The 18044-nt window shown below is 39.5% G+C and overlaps 1 protein-coding gene across 1 annotated transcript in view; it reads left to right on the top strand.

Moving 5' to 3' along the window:
• The window catches only part of LOC126481154 (neuronal calcium sensor 2), a 349046-nt gene that overhangs the window by 320078 nt on the left and 10924 nt on the right, over nucleotides 1-18044 (top strand). Inside the window, exon 4 of the mRNA XM_050104727.1 lies at nucleotides 936-1064. Coding sequence (XP_049960684.1) covers nucleotides 936-1064 — 129 coding nt within the window. The remainder of the gene's footprint in view (nucleotides 1-935; nucleotides 1065-18044) is intronic.

Consider the following 18044-nt stretch of genomic DNA (forward strand, 5'->3'; position numbering starts at 1 on the left):
TGGATGTGTCCTGCAGGACTGCCAGAAAGAAACTCACCATATTTCCTGGGCACAAAGAAAGAAACAGTACATTAGTAAAATGAACACTGCTAAGGAATGCAGTGTATGCAGAACACTGGGGATAGAGATGTGATTTCTTGGGCATGATTATATTTACAGATAAGAGTAAGTTCGGTTATGTTGCATAATGATGGGAGAATTTTTTGTTGGAGACTGCCCATCATTCAGCATAGATAGAAGAGTGTACAAGGCACAGAAGAGTATGGAAGTGGTGGTGTACTGGTATGGGGATGCATTTGCATATCTAGTATATATGAACAAACTTTCATAGACGAAAGTGTGGTCTGTTTGGTGGTCTGTTTGATAGAACTTAAAAAAGAACTATAAGTATTTGGAATACATAAATGTTGTTGTGCCACATTTCAAACACTATGAGTCACTCACCTGTCCTCAGTGTTAACCTCACTGTGTGTGTCTTTGGGAAAATGATCAGGTGTCTGAGGAAGCACCACATATGAGCGATGTCCTTGTGAAGAAAGTACTTTTTCATGCATGAATGAATATTTTTCGCACACGACACAAACTCTTGTTATATTCTAAGCAAAATGGGGTAAGATAAAATGTATTTGTATGATATCAGCAGAAAAAGTGTTAAATGGTGTATTCTGAGACCTCTGTCAAATCGATTGGGTACTTAGGTCCAGAGAAAGAAAGAAAGAGAGAGAGAGAGAGAGAGAGAGAGAGAGAGAGAGAACATCAGTGTGCATGCATGTGCGGGCTATGTTTTATGTAAATAGTGATATGTTATTTTGTGTTACACTTCAGCATTCTGCACAACATCGTAGCAGTTCATGATTACTTGACAGACCAGCTTGAAAGTGAAAGGCTGTTTTAAATGACTGTGACTATATTCATTTCTGTTTAACTTGTTACAGGAGTTCCTCTTGGCCATAGATGTCACATCTTCTGGCACACCAGAGGAAAAATTGAAGTGGGCGTTTAGGATGTATGATGTTGATGGCAACGGTGTAATCGACATTCAAGAAATGACCAAAATAGTGCAGGTAAGCATTCTGTAGTGACTGCTTATGTATTCTTTTTAAAATACAATGAACTAAGAACAGTGTCATTCTGCAAGCCAAAATGCGCTAACTGGATGTTGTCATCCCGGAATGGTACATTCTCCTAGAACCAGGTCTGCTGATACCTAATACTGGTGCTGTTTTTTGTATGTTCATGTAATCATAATTATACAAGAAAAGAGGCAAATTCCGATTACCTTCATGCTAGTCTGAACAGTATTAGGTATTTCTTAGCCTCTTAAATTTTCCTTTAATGAATAACAACTATGATGTGACACTTAAATTTGTCAGGTATGTGGCTAGTGTATTACTGGCTACGAGTATGGTAAATATCACAAGAATAGTTGACCCAACTGCACATGAGTCTTACTCCAGCCAATATATTCTAAGAGTCTAGTTTGTCCTACAGTCATACAATACATTTTGTCCAACTGCATCAGATTATTCATTTTGTGTTTTTACAACAGAGGATATCCGTAAGAGGAAGCAACATTTAGATCTTGAATATACATGGGTTGTGTAATGTTATGGCATGTTATTTCAGTGAGAAAATGTTAGATGGAATCTGTAGCTTGATTTCCCAGAATATAAATCATGCCAAACTTTGAGAAGTGTAGTATCTGACAAGGAGACCAAAATATCTCCGTCATGTCTGTGGAATCATATAATGGGTGTTATGCATTTCATGTGTGTTATGTTTGTTTATTTTGAGCTTCAACTGCCACTCCCTGCACTAAATGTCAACCTTCTGCAGATCTTCGTGCATTTCTCTACAATTTTCTAGCATGGTAACTTCCCTGTACCCAGCAGCGTCATCCGCAAAAAGCCTCATGGAAATTCTGATGTTGTTTTATATAACTCTGCCTATAACACTCACTCAGTGTTACCAAAAGCCACTCTTGCTCCCGAAGACTTCTCTCCATCCAGAATGACATGCTGTGTGTTCAATTTGCTATAAACCCTTCAGTCCAATCACACAGCTAGTTTGATATTCTGTTCATTTGTGTATTTTGTACATTATGCAGCAGTGTGGAACTGTGTCAGATGCCATATGTAAGTTGAAGAACATAGCATCTATCAGGGCGCTGGTATCTGGCACCTTCTGGGTGTCGGGTACAAACAGAACAAACTAGGTTTTACATGATTGCTGTTTTTGGAACGTATGTTGATTCCAATAGAGTAGAAATATAAAATCAGTTCATAGACTAAAAGTGACTTGTTCACATACTATGAACATAAAACATAGCTACACAATAGCACATACATTATATTGTAAAACAGTGCAGTGAAAGTAATAAAAAGAACATCACAAAAAGTGGCTTATTCACCATGATGTTTTCCATTGTCTCGTATTAAAATATGGGCACAAATAGAAACTTAATAGTACAGGTTATGCAATATTAGCTTAGAGTGTTTGCAGAATATAGAAATAATTAATGAAATGGAGTTTTCATGTAGGATGTCATAATATTAACTTAATAACTTTTCTCACAATTTCTGCTAGCAGGTGAGTGATACACTGAACAGACTTCCTTTAATTGTGCTAATTGTGCAGAAGCATTGTTCTGTTAAGTAAACTGGGTTGTCAAACAGATATTCCTTTAAATTATTTCTTCACAAAAATATGTTACCTTTTGAGCATTTAACAAAGTTAACAATGTGTTGAAGCTTTTAGGAGCGGCATTCTTTACCCAATTTGTGTAGATACCAAATGCTTCAATGCTTGTAGTGCCATGACGTGAGCAGTTTGTATCACATTGTGTTGTGTTATTAAGGATAAATCACATCAGGTACATGTAATGCTATGTTGTTGTTATTATCCTTACTTATTTGAAGAGATTATAGCATGGTGCTCAGTAATATATCCCACACATTACCATAACTCCTCCTCTTTGTTCCTTGAAGGTTCTTTTATGCTGGCATTTGCCCCAGAATATCATGCCATAACACACTATGGAGTGAAAATATCCTAAGCACACTAACTTACGTGTTCTTCTGTCATCAAGGCAGACAGACATCTGTTTGAATGCCACAGAATTTTGAAGAGTACACTTCATTATGACCTGGTCATTATTTGCAATAACTGTTATGTCTGGGTTCTTGTGCTTGTGTGGATGTGGTTAAAATTAGTCCTCCTCAATTTTTTGGACTGAGAGATGTTTGTGACCAGATCATAACAACTCCCTTGAGGCTGTCACTAATCAAACTATAATTTAACAGCATAGACGTTATCCGCAACAATGTTTGTGCCACCAGCAACGATTGTGAGTTTACCATTTTTGCTGACGGATCGAGGCAGATTATTTACATATACGAGAAACAGAAAGGGCCGACCCACAGAACCTTGTGAAAGTCCATGCTTTATTGTGCCCTAATTGGACGTCACCATATCTTCTGATGTGCCATTTGAGACATCTGTGTCTTCCAGCATCTATGTCTAAGATATGATGAATATCAGTTACCTACAGTTCATGTGAGTCCTTAATGACATTCCTACTCTTAAAGTATATTTTGTTCTACGCAATAAAAAGCCTTTACAAGATCACACAAGGCACCAGATGGAAGCTGCTTACTGGGTAGGGGCCCCGACACATCACACAATAAATGAAAAGATTGCATGTCTGCTGTTAATGATGTTCATGTTTTCAAAGTTTACTAGTATCCAGCTATGCATTTCAATGCATTTCATGAACTTTAGAAAATGATGTTATGAGCAAGATGGAATTATAATTTGAGACACTTACAGCATCTCAGGTGTTTTTTAAAAAAAGAGTTCTAACAATAGCATATTTCACTACTGGAACCACTCGTTGTTTCAGGGAGATGAATATATGATTGAAAACTTTGCATACATAATCACAGCAGGGCTTCAACTCTTTATTTGGAAAAAAAATATGAGTGACAGTAGAGGTTTTACTTTTTCCACGAGTTTTTCCCCAACACCTACAAGGGACACACTTACTGAGTCACATGTTTCAGGGAATTTACATTTTGAAATATCTGCAGCTTTGTCAGCAGAAAAATTGCAGGATATTTGCACAGTGAGAGTTGAAAAGTGTTAGTTAAAAATTTCAGCTACTTCTGTGCTGTCAGTTACTTCCACATTGCTAATATTTAAAACAGTTTTATTTTCACTTTGGTGGAGGGTATAGTTTCAGTTCCTCTTTTTATTCCAGATATTTCTGATTTTGTTACTTGACTTAGCAATTTCAGATCCAGTGCACACACCCTTGATTTTTTTTTTAGACATTGGCTAAATTTTACAATATAGTTTATAATGGCTTAATTGTGAAGAATTCATAGAACATTTTCGTGCTTTCAAGTATTGCCCCTGTGTCTTAAAAGATGTTCTTATGACCTTATAAATCCAGATTTTTTAAATATTCTTCATAAGACATTATGTATTTCTCTTTAGAAAGTAAGCTTCTGAAAATCGTTGCTGCCTCATTTGTGAATAAAATATATTTTTTGTTAGTGTCTTTTATACAATACACAGTCCTGCAGTTAATTTCCTTTAGGCATTAATTTTTCTTGTAGTTTTCCTCCAGGGCCTAATGCCACTTTGAAAACTGTTAAAGGTAAGTTTTTGTACATCATGCTCAGATACACCATTTATAACCTTTTAAACCATTATATTTTTTACTTTCCCCTGATTCAGAAATATGTTGTCAGTTAATGTCGTGGAAGAAATTGTGGTTCTGGTAGGGAGAAATACTGTGGGACACAGTTAAAAGTGTGTACAAAATAATCAAACTTATTGTTACCAGAATACCTGCATGAAAGTCCTCAACTACTATCAGATCCTTTTCTTCCAAATAAAACACAGCAAGACACATTGAAAGTGAAAACTATCACAAGATGCGCTTTATTTTGCTGCCATTTCCAATTTGGAAGTTGTCTCTGGGAACTTAAAAACAAACTTAAATGAAGCTCCACACACAATTTTTTGACATTTGTTGCAGTGAGCAACAAATATTTTTTTTATATAAAGGGATGATTAATTCATGGTATTGAAATATAATTAAGTTCGCCTCCACGTGGTGCACCCTGGGTAACGCTAAATGAACTAACACAACTGGCGGCAAAGCCATACGCTAAATAAAATAATTACTTGTGTTGTTTATATATTTGTGCATCTGTTCTTACATTTTATTCTGTGCAGCCTGTCATTAGGATGAAATCTGAAGGAAGTGAAGTGAAATGAACAGAAGTGGGCAACATAAGTTATTTAGACAAATTTTGTTAAGAATAGACAGAATTTAACATCACATCACAACTTGCAGTAAACACACAAACAGGGGAGTTGTGATGTAATGATGTATTTATTGTCAGTGCAGTTTACAAAAATAACACATGATGTCTCCTTATGTTAATTTCACAAGCTTCAGATTTATTCCTAGTGATGTGTTGTATGGATAAAATGTAAGAACAAGTGCAAAAAATAAACAAACAAACCAATTAATTGTGGGGGTTATATCGAAAGTAAGGTCTGATTTCTTAAAAAAGATAAACTGTCACAGATTTTTCAAAAAAACTGTTTTTATTTACTTTCTTACATGTTTCTCTATTTTCTACATAGTTTCCATATTTTCTTGAACATTTGTCATAAGGTTCTACTAGATTTTGTCTCTCTGTCATAGACATCTGTCACCTGTGAGGATAACCAGCCTTTAACAGCTTCGTTCACCTCATCATCTGTTGCGAAGCACATGCCTCTAGGAAACTCATTTAGGTAGCGGAACAAGTGAAATTTGTTCAGTGCTGGTTTTGGTTCATCGTTGACATTTTCTCATCCATCCTCAGAAGCTCTCACCCACTTACACACTCCGCTGTTGCTGTTTGCATTGAGGTCATACACTTCACTTATCTGTTAATGAATTTCCACTGCTGCAGTGATCCTCGCTGTGAAAAACTGAATCACTGACCATTTTCACAGTTGGTGGGCTGATAAGTTGTTTTCCATATTTTGAGCTGACACTGAAAACAGCACACTATCACGGTATCATTACAAATGGTGTTGTCTGACAAGCAAGGCATGCCAGGATTTGGTGCACATGTGCGTTTCAGTGAGTACACTGCATTTGATTAGCTGTGGCAATTCGGATCTTACTTTCTGAATTACCCTCATATATTGCAACACGATGAATTAATCATCAGTAAAGAATAAAATGTGTGTTACACTTGACTTGTAATATTGTACAACTGTCACACTAATACAGTTGTGGACAAAAGAAACAAGTAATATGTGATGTTATCTCAGGTGCAGCAAAGTATATTTTTATCTAAAGACAAAAAATCTTATGTGAATTGGCCTGAGAAAGTATTGGCACCCTCCATCGACTCCCATATCCATGAGGGCTTGCATATATTTGAAAAACACATAGTTACATTTCCTCAAAGTGAACAGCTGTATGCAATTTCACCATATTGAGAGTTTTTTTAGCACAGAACTTGACAGAAATATGTGAGTTAAAATGTACAGAATGTGGAACAGTCATTGAATTTTTGAATATGATAGCATGTAGTTTCCAGAATGGAACTACATGTCACCTAATTATTCAGGTATTTCAGATACGACTGCAACTTCTGATGATATCAGCACAACTGGATATGCTTCGCAAAGACAGAACAAATAAATTGACAATTTAACTGTTAATATTTAGTCATCATTACTGGTGTCCTTCAGCAACTAGTAGCTATGAACTACTGATTTCATGAGCTTAGGCTCCCAGAATTTGTTCAGAAATACATTACACAACTCTTTCATTTAATGTTTTGTCTTATACAGGCTTTTCTTTGAGCTGATGTTTTCCAACAGTGATTTGTCAGTTCTAGACTTCGAAGCCCCCTGCCAAGATCAAACATTGTTCTTTATTTTAACCTTCCACTTACACAATTTTAGTACTGTTGTGCCTTCATCGGAAACTTTTATTTTTTAATACTACATTTAGTTGTGTGCGCTGGCAGCCTAACTCAGTACAGTCATACTTAATCCTGTAGTATATCACTTGGGACATCTCTTTATCCAGATAACTACAAATTTTCATTTACATATATCTCTTTTAGCCCTGTGTGACATAATTATAATATTTACTTGAGTATTCAGGTAGTGGGGGAGACAAATGTACACAAATCAGAAAAAGTTTTGCATTGCCCCAATATGTCATCCAAGTGTGTTACTATCAAAACTTCTCCTGTATCAATCCGAAGATCACCTCCAACATTGTTTATTAGCATAGACAAAGCCACTATGAGTGCCACCTACGAGTAGAACGCCTTGTTCAAATGGATTGCAGCATTTCAGTTGAAAATATAGCACCAGTAGGATGCGTTAGAGACACCTGCGAAACAATAGAGTGAAGATCCATAATGCTATGAAGAACAATCATGACAAATGATTGGGTCCATATCATAACATTTCACACCCACACCTGGGGTGTTACAAGTGTCTCACATCATCATCCCACCTTGATCATAACATCATTTTCTAAAGTTACTGAAATGCATAGCTGGATACTGATACACCTTGGAAACCTGAATGGTGTTAACAGCATCACATTATACACAGAAGGCTTGTCAACCAGGAAAGTTGCTCAGTGTGTGGACCAGAGTCAAAGTGATAGTGTGCAGATTTGGTTCTAATAGTCATGTAGTGTTGAGGTCTTCCACTGTACAGACTGTTCACTTTCAACAGCTGCACAAAATTATTGATATCTATGACTTTTGAGTCAAAGGAAACATGGGCTGAGTGCTCCAGAACTGAATTCGGCATTCGAAGAGGCTACAGGATATTGTAAGTCCCATCTAACTGTTACAAGATGATTGCTTGATGAAATCTCCATTCCTGGTGACCATGGTGAGCACCACATCACACCAAAACATCGTGGACTCCATTACAGATGAGCAAGGAATCAGGAAGAGTGGGTGCTCCAGAATTGGTGGTGTGTGCTGTTTACAGACGTTCGGAGGCAGTCGGTAACATCAAATGCCTCCGATGTTGTATAGTGGAACCATACAGCCAACATTTTGGTAACAACTTTATCTTGATGGATGCTAACTCTCGTGCTCTTGGTGCTGTTCTCATGAAGACGTTCTTTCAGCATGCTACGATCACTGGAATGGAGTGGCCTGCCTGTTCTCAGGACATGAATGCAATCAAACATATATGGGATTAGTTGAAATGAGCTGGTTTGGCCATGTATGGTCGCTTGCGAAGTTTGGATGTAGATGCAGATGTAGATATAGAAGGTGGCATGAACATCTGGGTTCCATCTGTGATCATTTACGCTGATGGCACAGTGAATTGAGCATGGGCAGAGCTGGACAACTTGGACAGAAAAACTGTAAAGTTTATGATGAGTCATCATCCACTACAACTCTGCAATGATGAGGACAGGCTGTAAGTAATGCAACCTTCTAAATCTACATATATACTCCACAAGCCTCCGTATGGGAGTCTAGTGGAGCGTACCATGTGCTACTACTAGTCATTTCCTTTCGTATTCCACCAACAGATAGAACAAGCAAAAACAAACTGTCTATATGCCTCCATACGAGCTCTAATTCCCTAATCCTTATTCAAAATATACAGTGGTGGCACTAGAATCATTCAACAGTCAGTGTCAAGTGCCAGTTCTCTAAATTTTCTCAGTAGGGCTCCTCAAATAGAAAATCACCTTCCCTGCAGGGAATCTGATTTGACTTCCCAAAGCATCTCCGTAATACTTGTGTGTTGTTTGAACCTACCAATAACAAATCTAGGAACCTATCTCTGTACTGGTTTGATATCTTCTTTTAATCTGACCTGGTAGGGGTTGCAAACATTTGAGCAATATCTAACAATGGGTTCCACTAGTGTTCTGTATGTTTCATTTAGAGACAAGTTACTTTTCCCTAGAATTCTCCCATTAAACCGGAGCTGGCCATTCACCTTCCCTACTACTTACCTTATAGTCTTGTCCCATTTCATGTCACTTTGCAGTGTCACACGTAGATATTTAATCAGTGTGACTTCGTCAAGCAGTTCAGTACTAATGCAGTATTTGAAAATTACAGTATTGTTTTTCTTACACATCTGCATTAACTTACATTTTCTGTTGTTGTTGTTGTGGTCTTCAGTCCTGAGACTGGTTTGCTGCAGCTCTCCATGCTACTCTGTCCTGTGCTAGCTTCTTCATCTCCCAGTACGTACTGCAGCCTACGTCCTTCTGAATCTGCTTAGTGTATTCATCTCTTAGTCTCCCTCTACGATTTTTACCCTCCAAGCTGCCCTCCAATACTAAATTGGTGATCCCTTGATGCCTCAGAAAATGTCCTACCAACCGATCCCATCTTCTAGTCAAGTTGTGCCATGAACTCCTCTTCTCCACAATCCTATTCAATACCTCCTCATTAGTTATGTGATCTACCAATCTAATCTTCAGCATTCTTCTGTAGCACCACATTTCGAAAACTATTCTCTTCTTGTCCAAACAATTTATTGTCCATGTTTCACTTCCATACATGGCTACACTCCATACAAATACTTTTAGAAACGACTTCCTGACAATTAAATCTATACTCGACGTTAACAAATTTCTCTTCTTCAAAAATGCTTTCCTTGCCATTGCCAGTCTACAGTTTATATCCTCTCTACTTCGACCATCATCAGTTATTTTGCTCCCCAAATAGCAAAACTCCTTTACTACTTTAAGTGTCTCATTTCCTAATCTAATTCCCTCAGCCTCACCCGACTTAATTCGCCTACATTCCATTATCCTTGTTTTGCTTTTGTTGATGTTCATCTTATATCCTCCCTTCAAGACACCGTCCATTCCGTTCAACTGCTCTTCCAAGTCCTTTGCTGTTTCTGACAGAATTACAATGTCATCGGCGAACCTCAAAGTTTTTATTTCTTCTCCATGGATTTTAATACCTACTCCGAATTTTTCTTTTGTTTCCTTTACTGCTTGCTCAATATACAGATTGAATAACATCAGGGAGAGGCTACAACCCTGTCTCAATCCCTTCCCATCCCCTACTTCCCTTTCATGCCCCTTGACTCTTATAACTGCCATTTGGTTTCTGTACAATTTGTAAATAGCCTTTCGCTCCCTGTATTTTACCCCTGCCACCTTCAGAATTTGAACGAGAGTATTCCAGTCAACATTGTCAAAAGCTTTCTCCAAGTCTACAAATGCTAGAAACATAGGTTTGCCTTTTCTTAATCTAGGCTCTAAGATAAGTCATAGGGTCAGTGTTGTCACATGTTCCCATATTTCTATGTAATCCAAACTGATCTTCTCTGAGGCCAGCTTCTACCAGTTTTTCCATTCATCTGTAAAGAATTCGCGTTAGTATTTTGCAGCCATGACTTATTAAACTGATAGTTCGGCAATTTTCACATCTGTCAACGCCTGCTTTCTTTGGGATTGGAATTATTATATTCTTCTTGAAGTCTGGGGTATTTTGCCTGTCTCATACATTTTGCTCACCAGATGGTGGAGTTTTGTCAGGACTGGCTCTCCCAAGGCTGTCAGTAGTTCTAATGGAATGTTGTCTACTCCCGGGGCCTCGTTTCGACTTAGGTCTTTCAGTGCTCTATCAAACTCTTCACGCAGTATCATATCTCCCATTTCGTCTTCATCTACATCCTCTTCCCTTTCTATAACATTGCCCTCAAGTACATTGCCCTTGTATAGACCCTCTGTATACTCCTTCCACCTTTCTGCTTTCTGTTCTTTGCTTAGAACTGGGTTTCCATCTGAGTACATTTTTCTATATTTAGAATAAGCTGCCATTCATCACACCAAACAGATATAAGTCTAAGTCATTCTGTATCCTCCTACAGACAATCAGTGGTGACACTTTCCCATACATTACAGCATCTTCAGCAACATATGCTGATTGGTGCTTACCCTATCCATCAGATCATTTATGTATATCTAAAAACAAAGATGATGTGACTTACCAAATGAAAGTGCTGGCAGGTCGACAGACACACAAACAAACACAAACATACACACAAAAAATTCAAGCTTTCGCAACAAACTGTTGCCTCATCAGGAAAGAGGGAAGGAGAGGGGAAGACGAAAGGAAGTGGGTTTTAGAGGAGAGGGTAAGGAGTCATTCCAATCCCGGGAGCGGAAAGACTTACCTTAGGGGGAAAAAAGGACAGGTATACACTCGCACACACGCACATATCCATCCACACATACAGACACAAGCAGACATATTTAAAGACAAAGAGTTTGGGCAGAGATGTCAGTTGAGGCAGAAGTGTAGAGGCAAAGAAGTTGTTGAAAGACAGGTGAGGTATGAGTGGCGGCAACTTGAAATTAGCGGAGATTGAGGCCTGGCGGATGACGAGAAGAGAGGATATACTGAAGGGCAAGTTCCCATCTCCGGAGTTCGGATAGGTTGGTGTTGGTGGGAAGTATCCAGATAACCCGGACGGTGTAACACTGTGCCAAGATGTGCTGGCCGTGCACCAAGGCATGTTTAGCCACAGGGTGATCCTCATTACCAACAAACACTGTCTGCCTGTGTCCATTCATGCGAATGGACAGTTTGTTGCTGGTCATTCCCACATAGAATGCGTCACAGTGTAGGCAGGTCAGTTGGTAGATCACGTGGGTGCTTTCACACGTGGCTCTGCCTTTGATCGTGTACACCTTCCGGGTTACAGGACTGGAGTAGGTGGTGGTGGGAGGGTGCATGGGACAGGTTTTACACCGGGGGCGGTTACAAGGGTAGGAGCCAGAGGGTTGGGAAGGTGGTTTGGGGATTTCATAGGGATGAACTAAGAGGTTACGAAGGTTAGGTGGACGGCGGAAAGACACTCTTGGTGGAGTGGGGAGGATTTCATGAAGGATGGATCTCATTTCTGGGCAGGATTTTAGGAAGTCGTATCCCTGCTGGAGAGCCACATTCAGAATCTGATCCAGTCCCGGAAAGTATCCTGTCACAAGTGGGGCACTTTTGTGGTTCTTCTGTGGGAGGTTCTGGGTTTGAGAGGATGAGGAAGTTGCTCTGGTTATTTGCTTCCGTACCAGGTCGGGAGGGTAGTTGCGGGATGCGAAAGCTGTTGTCAGGTTGTTGGTGTAATGCTTCAGGGATTCCGGACTGGAGCAGATTCGTTTGCCACGAAGACCTACCCTACAGCCTAGGTCTTCGTGGCAAACGAATCTGCTCCAGTCCGGAATCCCTGAAGCATTACACCAACAACCTGACAACAGCTTTCGCATCCCGCAACTACCCTCCCGACCTGGTACAGAAGCAAATAACCAGAGCAACTTCCTCATCCTCTCAAACCCAGAACCTCCCACAGAAGAACCACAAAAGTGCCCCACTTGTGACAGGATACTTTCCGGGACTGGATCAGATTCTGAATGTGGCTCTCCAGCAGGGATACGACTTCCTAAAATCCTGCCCAGAAATGAGATCCATCCTTCATGAAATCCTCCCCACTCCACCAAGAGTGTCTTTCCGCCGTCCACCTAACCTTCGTAACCTCTTAGTTCATCCCTATGAAATCCCCAAACCACCTTCCCAACCCTCTGGCTCCTACCCTTGTAACCGCCCCCGGTGTAAAACCTGTCCCATGCACCCTCCCACCACCACCTACTCCAGTCCTGTAACCCGGAAGGTGTACACGATCAAAGGCAGAGCCACGTGTGAAAGCACCCACGTGATCTACCAACTGACCTGCCTACACTCTGACGCATTCTATGTGGGAATGACCAGCAACAAACTGTCCATTCGCATGAATGGACACAGGCAGACAGTGTTTGTTGGTAATGAGGATCACCCTGTGGCTAAACATGCCTTGGTGCACGGCCAGCACATCTTGGCACAGTGTTACACCGTCCGGGTTATCTGGATACTTCCCACCAACACCAACCTATCCGAACTCCGGAGATGGGAACTTGCCCTTCAGTATATCCTCTCTTCTCGTCATCCGCCAGGCCTCAATCTCCGCTAATTTCAAGTTGCCGCCACTCATACCTCACCTGTCTTTCAACAACTTCTTTGCCTCTACACTTCTGCCTCAACTGACATCTCTGCCCAAACTCTTTGTCTTTAAATATGTCTGCTTGTGTCTGTATGTGTGGATGGATATGTGCGTGTGTGCGAGTGTATACCTGTCCTTTTTTCCCCCTAAGGTAAGTCTTTCCGCTCCCGGGATTGGAATGACTCCTTACCCTCTCCTCTAAAACCCACTTCCTTTCGTCTTCCCCTCTCCTTCCCTCTTTCCTGATGAGGCAACAGTTTGTTGCGAAAGCTTGAATTTTTTGTGTGTATGTTTGTGTTTGTTTGTGTGTCTGTCGACCTGCCAGCACTTTCATTTGGTAAGTCACATCATCTTTGTTTTTAGATATATATTTCCTACGTGGAATGTTTCCCTCTATTATAACCAGATCATTTATGTATATGTAGAACAAGAGCAGTCCTATCACATTACCCAGGGACATTCCTGACGATACCCTTATGTCTGATGAACACTCACCGTCCAGGAAAATCTGCTGAGTTCTGTTACTTAAGAACTCTTCAAGCAACTTGCACATCTGAGAGCCTATTACACATGGTCAGACCCTTGTTAAGTGTGCAGTGGGGCAGTGTGTCATATGCTTTCTGGAAATGTAGGCATATGGAATCTTGACAGTTGACATTCATCCATGGTTTGTAGGATATTGTGCAAGGAAAGAACAAGCTGAGTTTCACACAAAAAATGCTGTTAAATCCATGCTTATTTTTTGACAGAAGCTTCCCTGTCTCAAGGAAATTTATTATATTTGAACTTATAATATGCTTAAGGATTCAGTAGCAAACCAGTCTAAAGGATATTGGTCTGTAATTTTGTGATTCTGTTCTTTTACCCCTTTATATATAGGAATCACTTCTGCTTTTTTCCAGTAATTTAGCACTTTGCACATGGCGAGAGAGTCACAATCAGTGCAAGTTAAATAAGGAACCAGTGCCAGAGGGAACTCTGTGTGAAACCTAATTGGGATTCTGTGTTGACCTGGTGAATTATTTGTTTCTGTTGTTTCTCAATGCCAGGGATGCCTACTTCTACATCGTCCGTACTGGAGTCTGCACAGTGGTCAAATGATAGTTAGTGTGTACAGTCCTCCTGCATGAATGATATTTTAAATGTTAAATTTTAAACTTCAGCTTCCATTTTCCTGTCTTCTATTGCCACAGCAGACTGGTTAATGAGTGACTGAATAGAATCCTTCAGTCAACTTGGATATTTTACAAAGAACCAGAATTTTCTCACGTTCCTCACATGGTCTGCCATTAAAGTACGACAGTGAAAGTTTTTTATGCTTTTTGCATCAGTCTTTTTGTAGATACATCGGTTTCTTCGAACTTTTGCCTGTCAGCGTGTCCTGATTTCTTTCTAACCCAGAGTGCTTCCTCAGCACTTTCCGACTTTTGCTATTAAACCATAGCAGGTCTTTTCCACTCTTAATATACTTACTTGGCACATACTTCTCCAGAGAGTGATTTACAGTTAGTTTAAACTTTTTGCATAATTGCTCTATACCCATCATATTGGAACTAAATGATGTCCATTCATTGTCTAATCAGGATGATAACAGTAGCTTACCTACACTTTTCAGCATAAAAACTCTTCTAGCCTTTTACAGATCTATTAACTTCAGGAACCATTATCACTCAGTCATGATTACTAACCCTTGTCTCTGTACTGGTGCTGTCGATAAGGCAAGCCTGTTTGTAACTACCAGGTCTTACGTTTTTCCATTGGCTGTGGGTTGTTGAATTAGCTGTTCAAGACTGTTTTTGGTAAATGTGTTCAGAACTACTTCACAAGAATGTCTGTCCATCTCACCAGCAGTGAATCCAGAGATGTCTCAATTTATACTCTGCGGTTTAAAGTCACCTCTAACTAGCATTCCATGATTGGGGTACTTTCTTTGACTGACTCTGCATTTGTTATGGCAGGATTCGGTGGCTGATACCTTTCAGTATATTTTTCAAGTAGTCTTTGGTTTCTGGATGTGTTCTGTGCTGACCACATTTTTGTCTTGATGATGATATATATTTGATCAAATGGCAGCAAATAAATCTGACCTCTTTGAGGATGTCCACATCAAAACTGGTATCAGTGACCATTACTCGGTTGTGACAACTGTGAGTGCCAAAGTGCAACGGACAATTAACTCAAGGAAAAAATGTGTATATTGAGTAAACTACATAAAAAAGCAGTAGTGTCAAATATCAGTGAGGAACTTGAAACTCTTATAACAGGGCAGGAGCATGTAGAGGAACTGTGGGTCAAGTTCAAATGAATAGCTGGCCAAGCACTGGGAGACATATGTACCCAGTAGAACAGTTCATAATGAGAGGGACCGTCCATGTTAGACGGTCACTGTAAAGAAACTTCTAAAGAAACAGAGCCTAAGGGACTACCGCATAATAGGTGCAAAACAAAGAATTGGGTTAACGATAGAGAGATCCTGAATGAAACAGTTTTGTCTTTCTAGAGAGCAATGTGTGAAGCCCTCGGTGACTGCTGTAGCAGAATATTGTCAAATGATCTTTCACAAAACTCAAAGAAATTATGTGTGGTCGTATGTAACGTGTGTTAGTGGCACCAAAGTTAGTGTCCAGTCACTTGTGGATAAGACAGGAACAGAAATTGAGGTTAGCAAAGCAAGAGATGAAATCCTGCAGACTTTGAAGTAAGGGAAGTCACAGCCTGAATATATCATTTTGAAAAGATAAGACTGCTTTAATTTTAAGTCCTTTATTTATAGGCACAACTCGTCCTGCAGCATTTTAGCTGCATCATCAGGTAGGCGATACTCATGCAAGATAGCAAGAAAACTTAACCAAAATAAAAAAGTGCATACAGGGTGAACATACTTACAAAATCAAGTCATGTTCAGATCAAAGAAAGAGAAGGGATGAACCAGCATTCATAATCAGCAAATTTTTGCTAAGTAGCAGACGTTAAAAATCAAATGATGTAGAACACTCCTGTGATACCTAGAAAGGAGGAAATTAGTAAGGAGAAATTTCTAATTAGGGACCATTAGGTAGTTAAAATACTAATAAATTCCACTTGCCATGAGGACCAGTATCTGGTGAACTAGCAGAGTCCCTGTATGTCGAATTGGTGATCCTCCATGAAATAATGTAAAAAATGAGCAGCTACTGGCAGGTCACCCACTTGCCTAAAAGAGATTAAAAAGCATACTGGTAAAGACTCTCTTATTCAATTTTAAATTATTGTTATCACCTACCACCACCACCACCACCACCACAACAACAACCATCACCACCAAAAAAAGTATTCGGCAAGAAACTATTTTAAAGTATAGCACACGCTGACATATAGTAAATAATGGAACTCGGTATCATCTCATATCTAAACAGCTCAGTCGGCATTGCGAGGCCAGATGGCAGGTATCTGAACTTAACAACAACAAGTGCATGCACAAAATTGTGCGCTAAACAGGCAGCATGTCGGAGCGCATCTGCGAAAGTACCATAGAGAGCAGGGTCATGTGGAGTGTGCATGCATGAATAATTAGACAAGTAGTATTACAGCTGAACTGGTGGAAAGGCTGGGTAATCCCTCAAAGTAAGTGAAAAAAATTAATTTTGTAAAACCAATTATTAGTGCTAATTTTGTAAAAGGTAGACCATGGAAAAGTAGCACGTTAATGGTTACAAAATGAATTCAAGATAACAACTATTTAAAAGCTATAAACCATGACATATAACATAATTTATTAAAAAAAAAACTACTAAAAGCCAGAACCTAGACTATCTTAATGCACTGTAGAGGAATCGTGCTCAACTTAAATTTCTATGAAAAACATGAAACATCACTAACAAGACTGAAGCTGGGACAAACTGGTTGCCATACACTGACTGAATGAAGGCCAGTTGGATGGAAGTGTATAAACAAATTTTCATAATTAAAGTACTGAATCGTCAAAACTGGATGATTGAAGGTAATAAAAAACATAATAAAGCAAAAAAGGCAATATCTACCACACCATGAGCATAAGCAAACATTAAACACTGACACAGTTGAAACTGGCTAATAAATCATGATGTCTGAGCTCATATTGCCCATTGAAGATGCATTTGGTGAACTTTTTCAGGGAATACGTAATCTTATCTTCCTCAAGAATATTTAAAGTATTGCCGTCATTTCCCATATGTAAGACCTGAAGATTACTGGCAAGCTAGTGACAGTATGACTATGTTCTGTCAGGTGAAAACTTAAGGCTGATTTTGAATTTCTCATATTAAGGTGCTTTAAAATAGTGACAACAATTTCAGTATTCTTGAAGAAGTGGAGATTATACATTCTTGGAAAAGGTCCCTGAATGTAGCTTCAGTGAACAAGTGGAGGTCAGATGTCATGCTTCTTAGCCAGTTTTGACTGCATCAGCATGACTAATGTCCATGGTGTCCACCCCTGGTAGCTGAGTGGTCAGTGCGACGGAATGTCATACCTAACAGCCCGGGTTCGATTCCCAGCTGGGTCGGAGATTTTCTCAGCTCAGGGACTGGGTGTTGTGTTGTCCTTATCATCATCATTTCATCCCCATCGACACGCAAGTCGCCGTAGTGGCATCAGCTCGAAAGACTTGCACCAGGCAAACGGTCTACCCAACGGGAAGCCCTCGCCACATGACATTTCCATGCCCATGATGTGGCTGCCTTTTTTTGTTTCATTATGGTTTTTATTACTTTGTATCATGCTGTTTTGACAATTTGCTAGTTCACAGAGAAAAATTGAGGTCAACTGTTCCAATTCCATCCGTGTACCACACAAAAGATGAATGAAATAAGTTTTAGTGTCAGTGGAGTTGTAAAACAGCTGAAATTGTTAAAAATTGGACAAAGTTCCAGGGCCTGATGGAATCCCTGCCAGATTCTGTACTGAATTTTCAGCTGAGTAACCCTTCCTCTAACTATAATCTATTGTAGATC

This window comes from Schistocerca serialis, chromosome 1, assembly GCF_023864345.2.
Source record: "Schistocerca serialis cubense isolate TAMUIC-IGC-003099 chromosome 1, iqSchSeri2.2, whole genome shotgun sequence".
Classification (NCBI taxonomy): Eukaryota; Metazoa; Arthropoda; class Insecta; order Orthoptera; family Acrididae; genus Schistocerca; species Schistocerca serialis.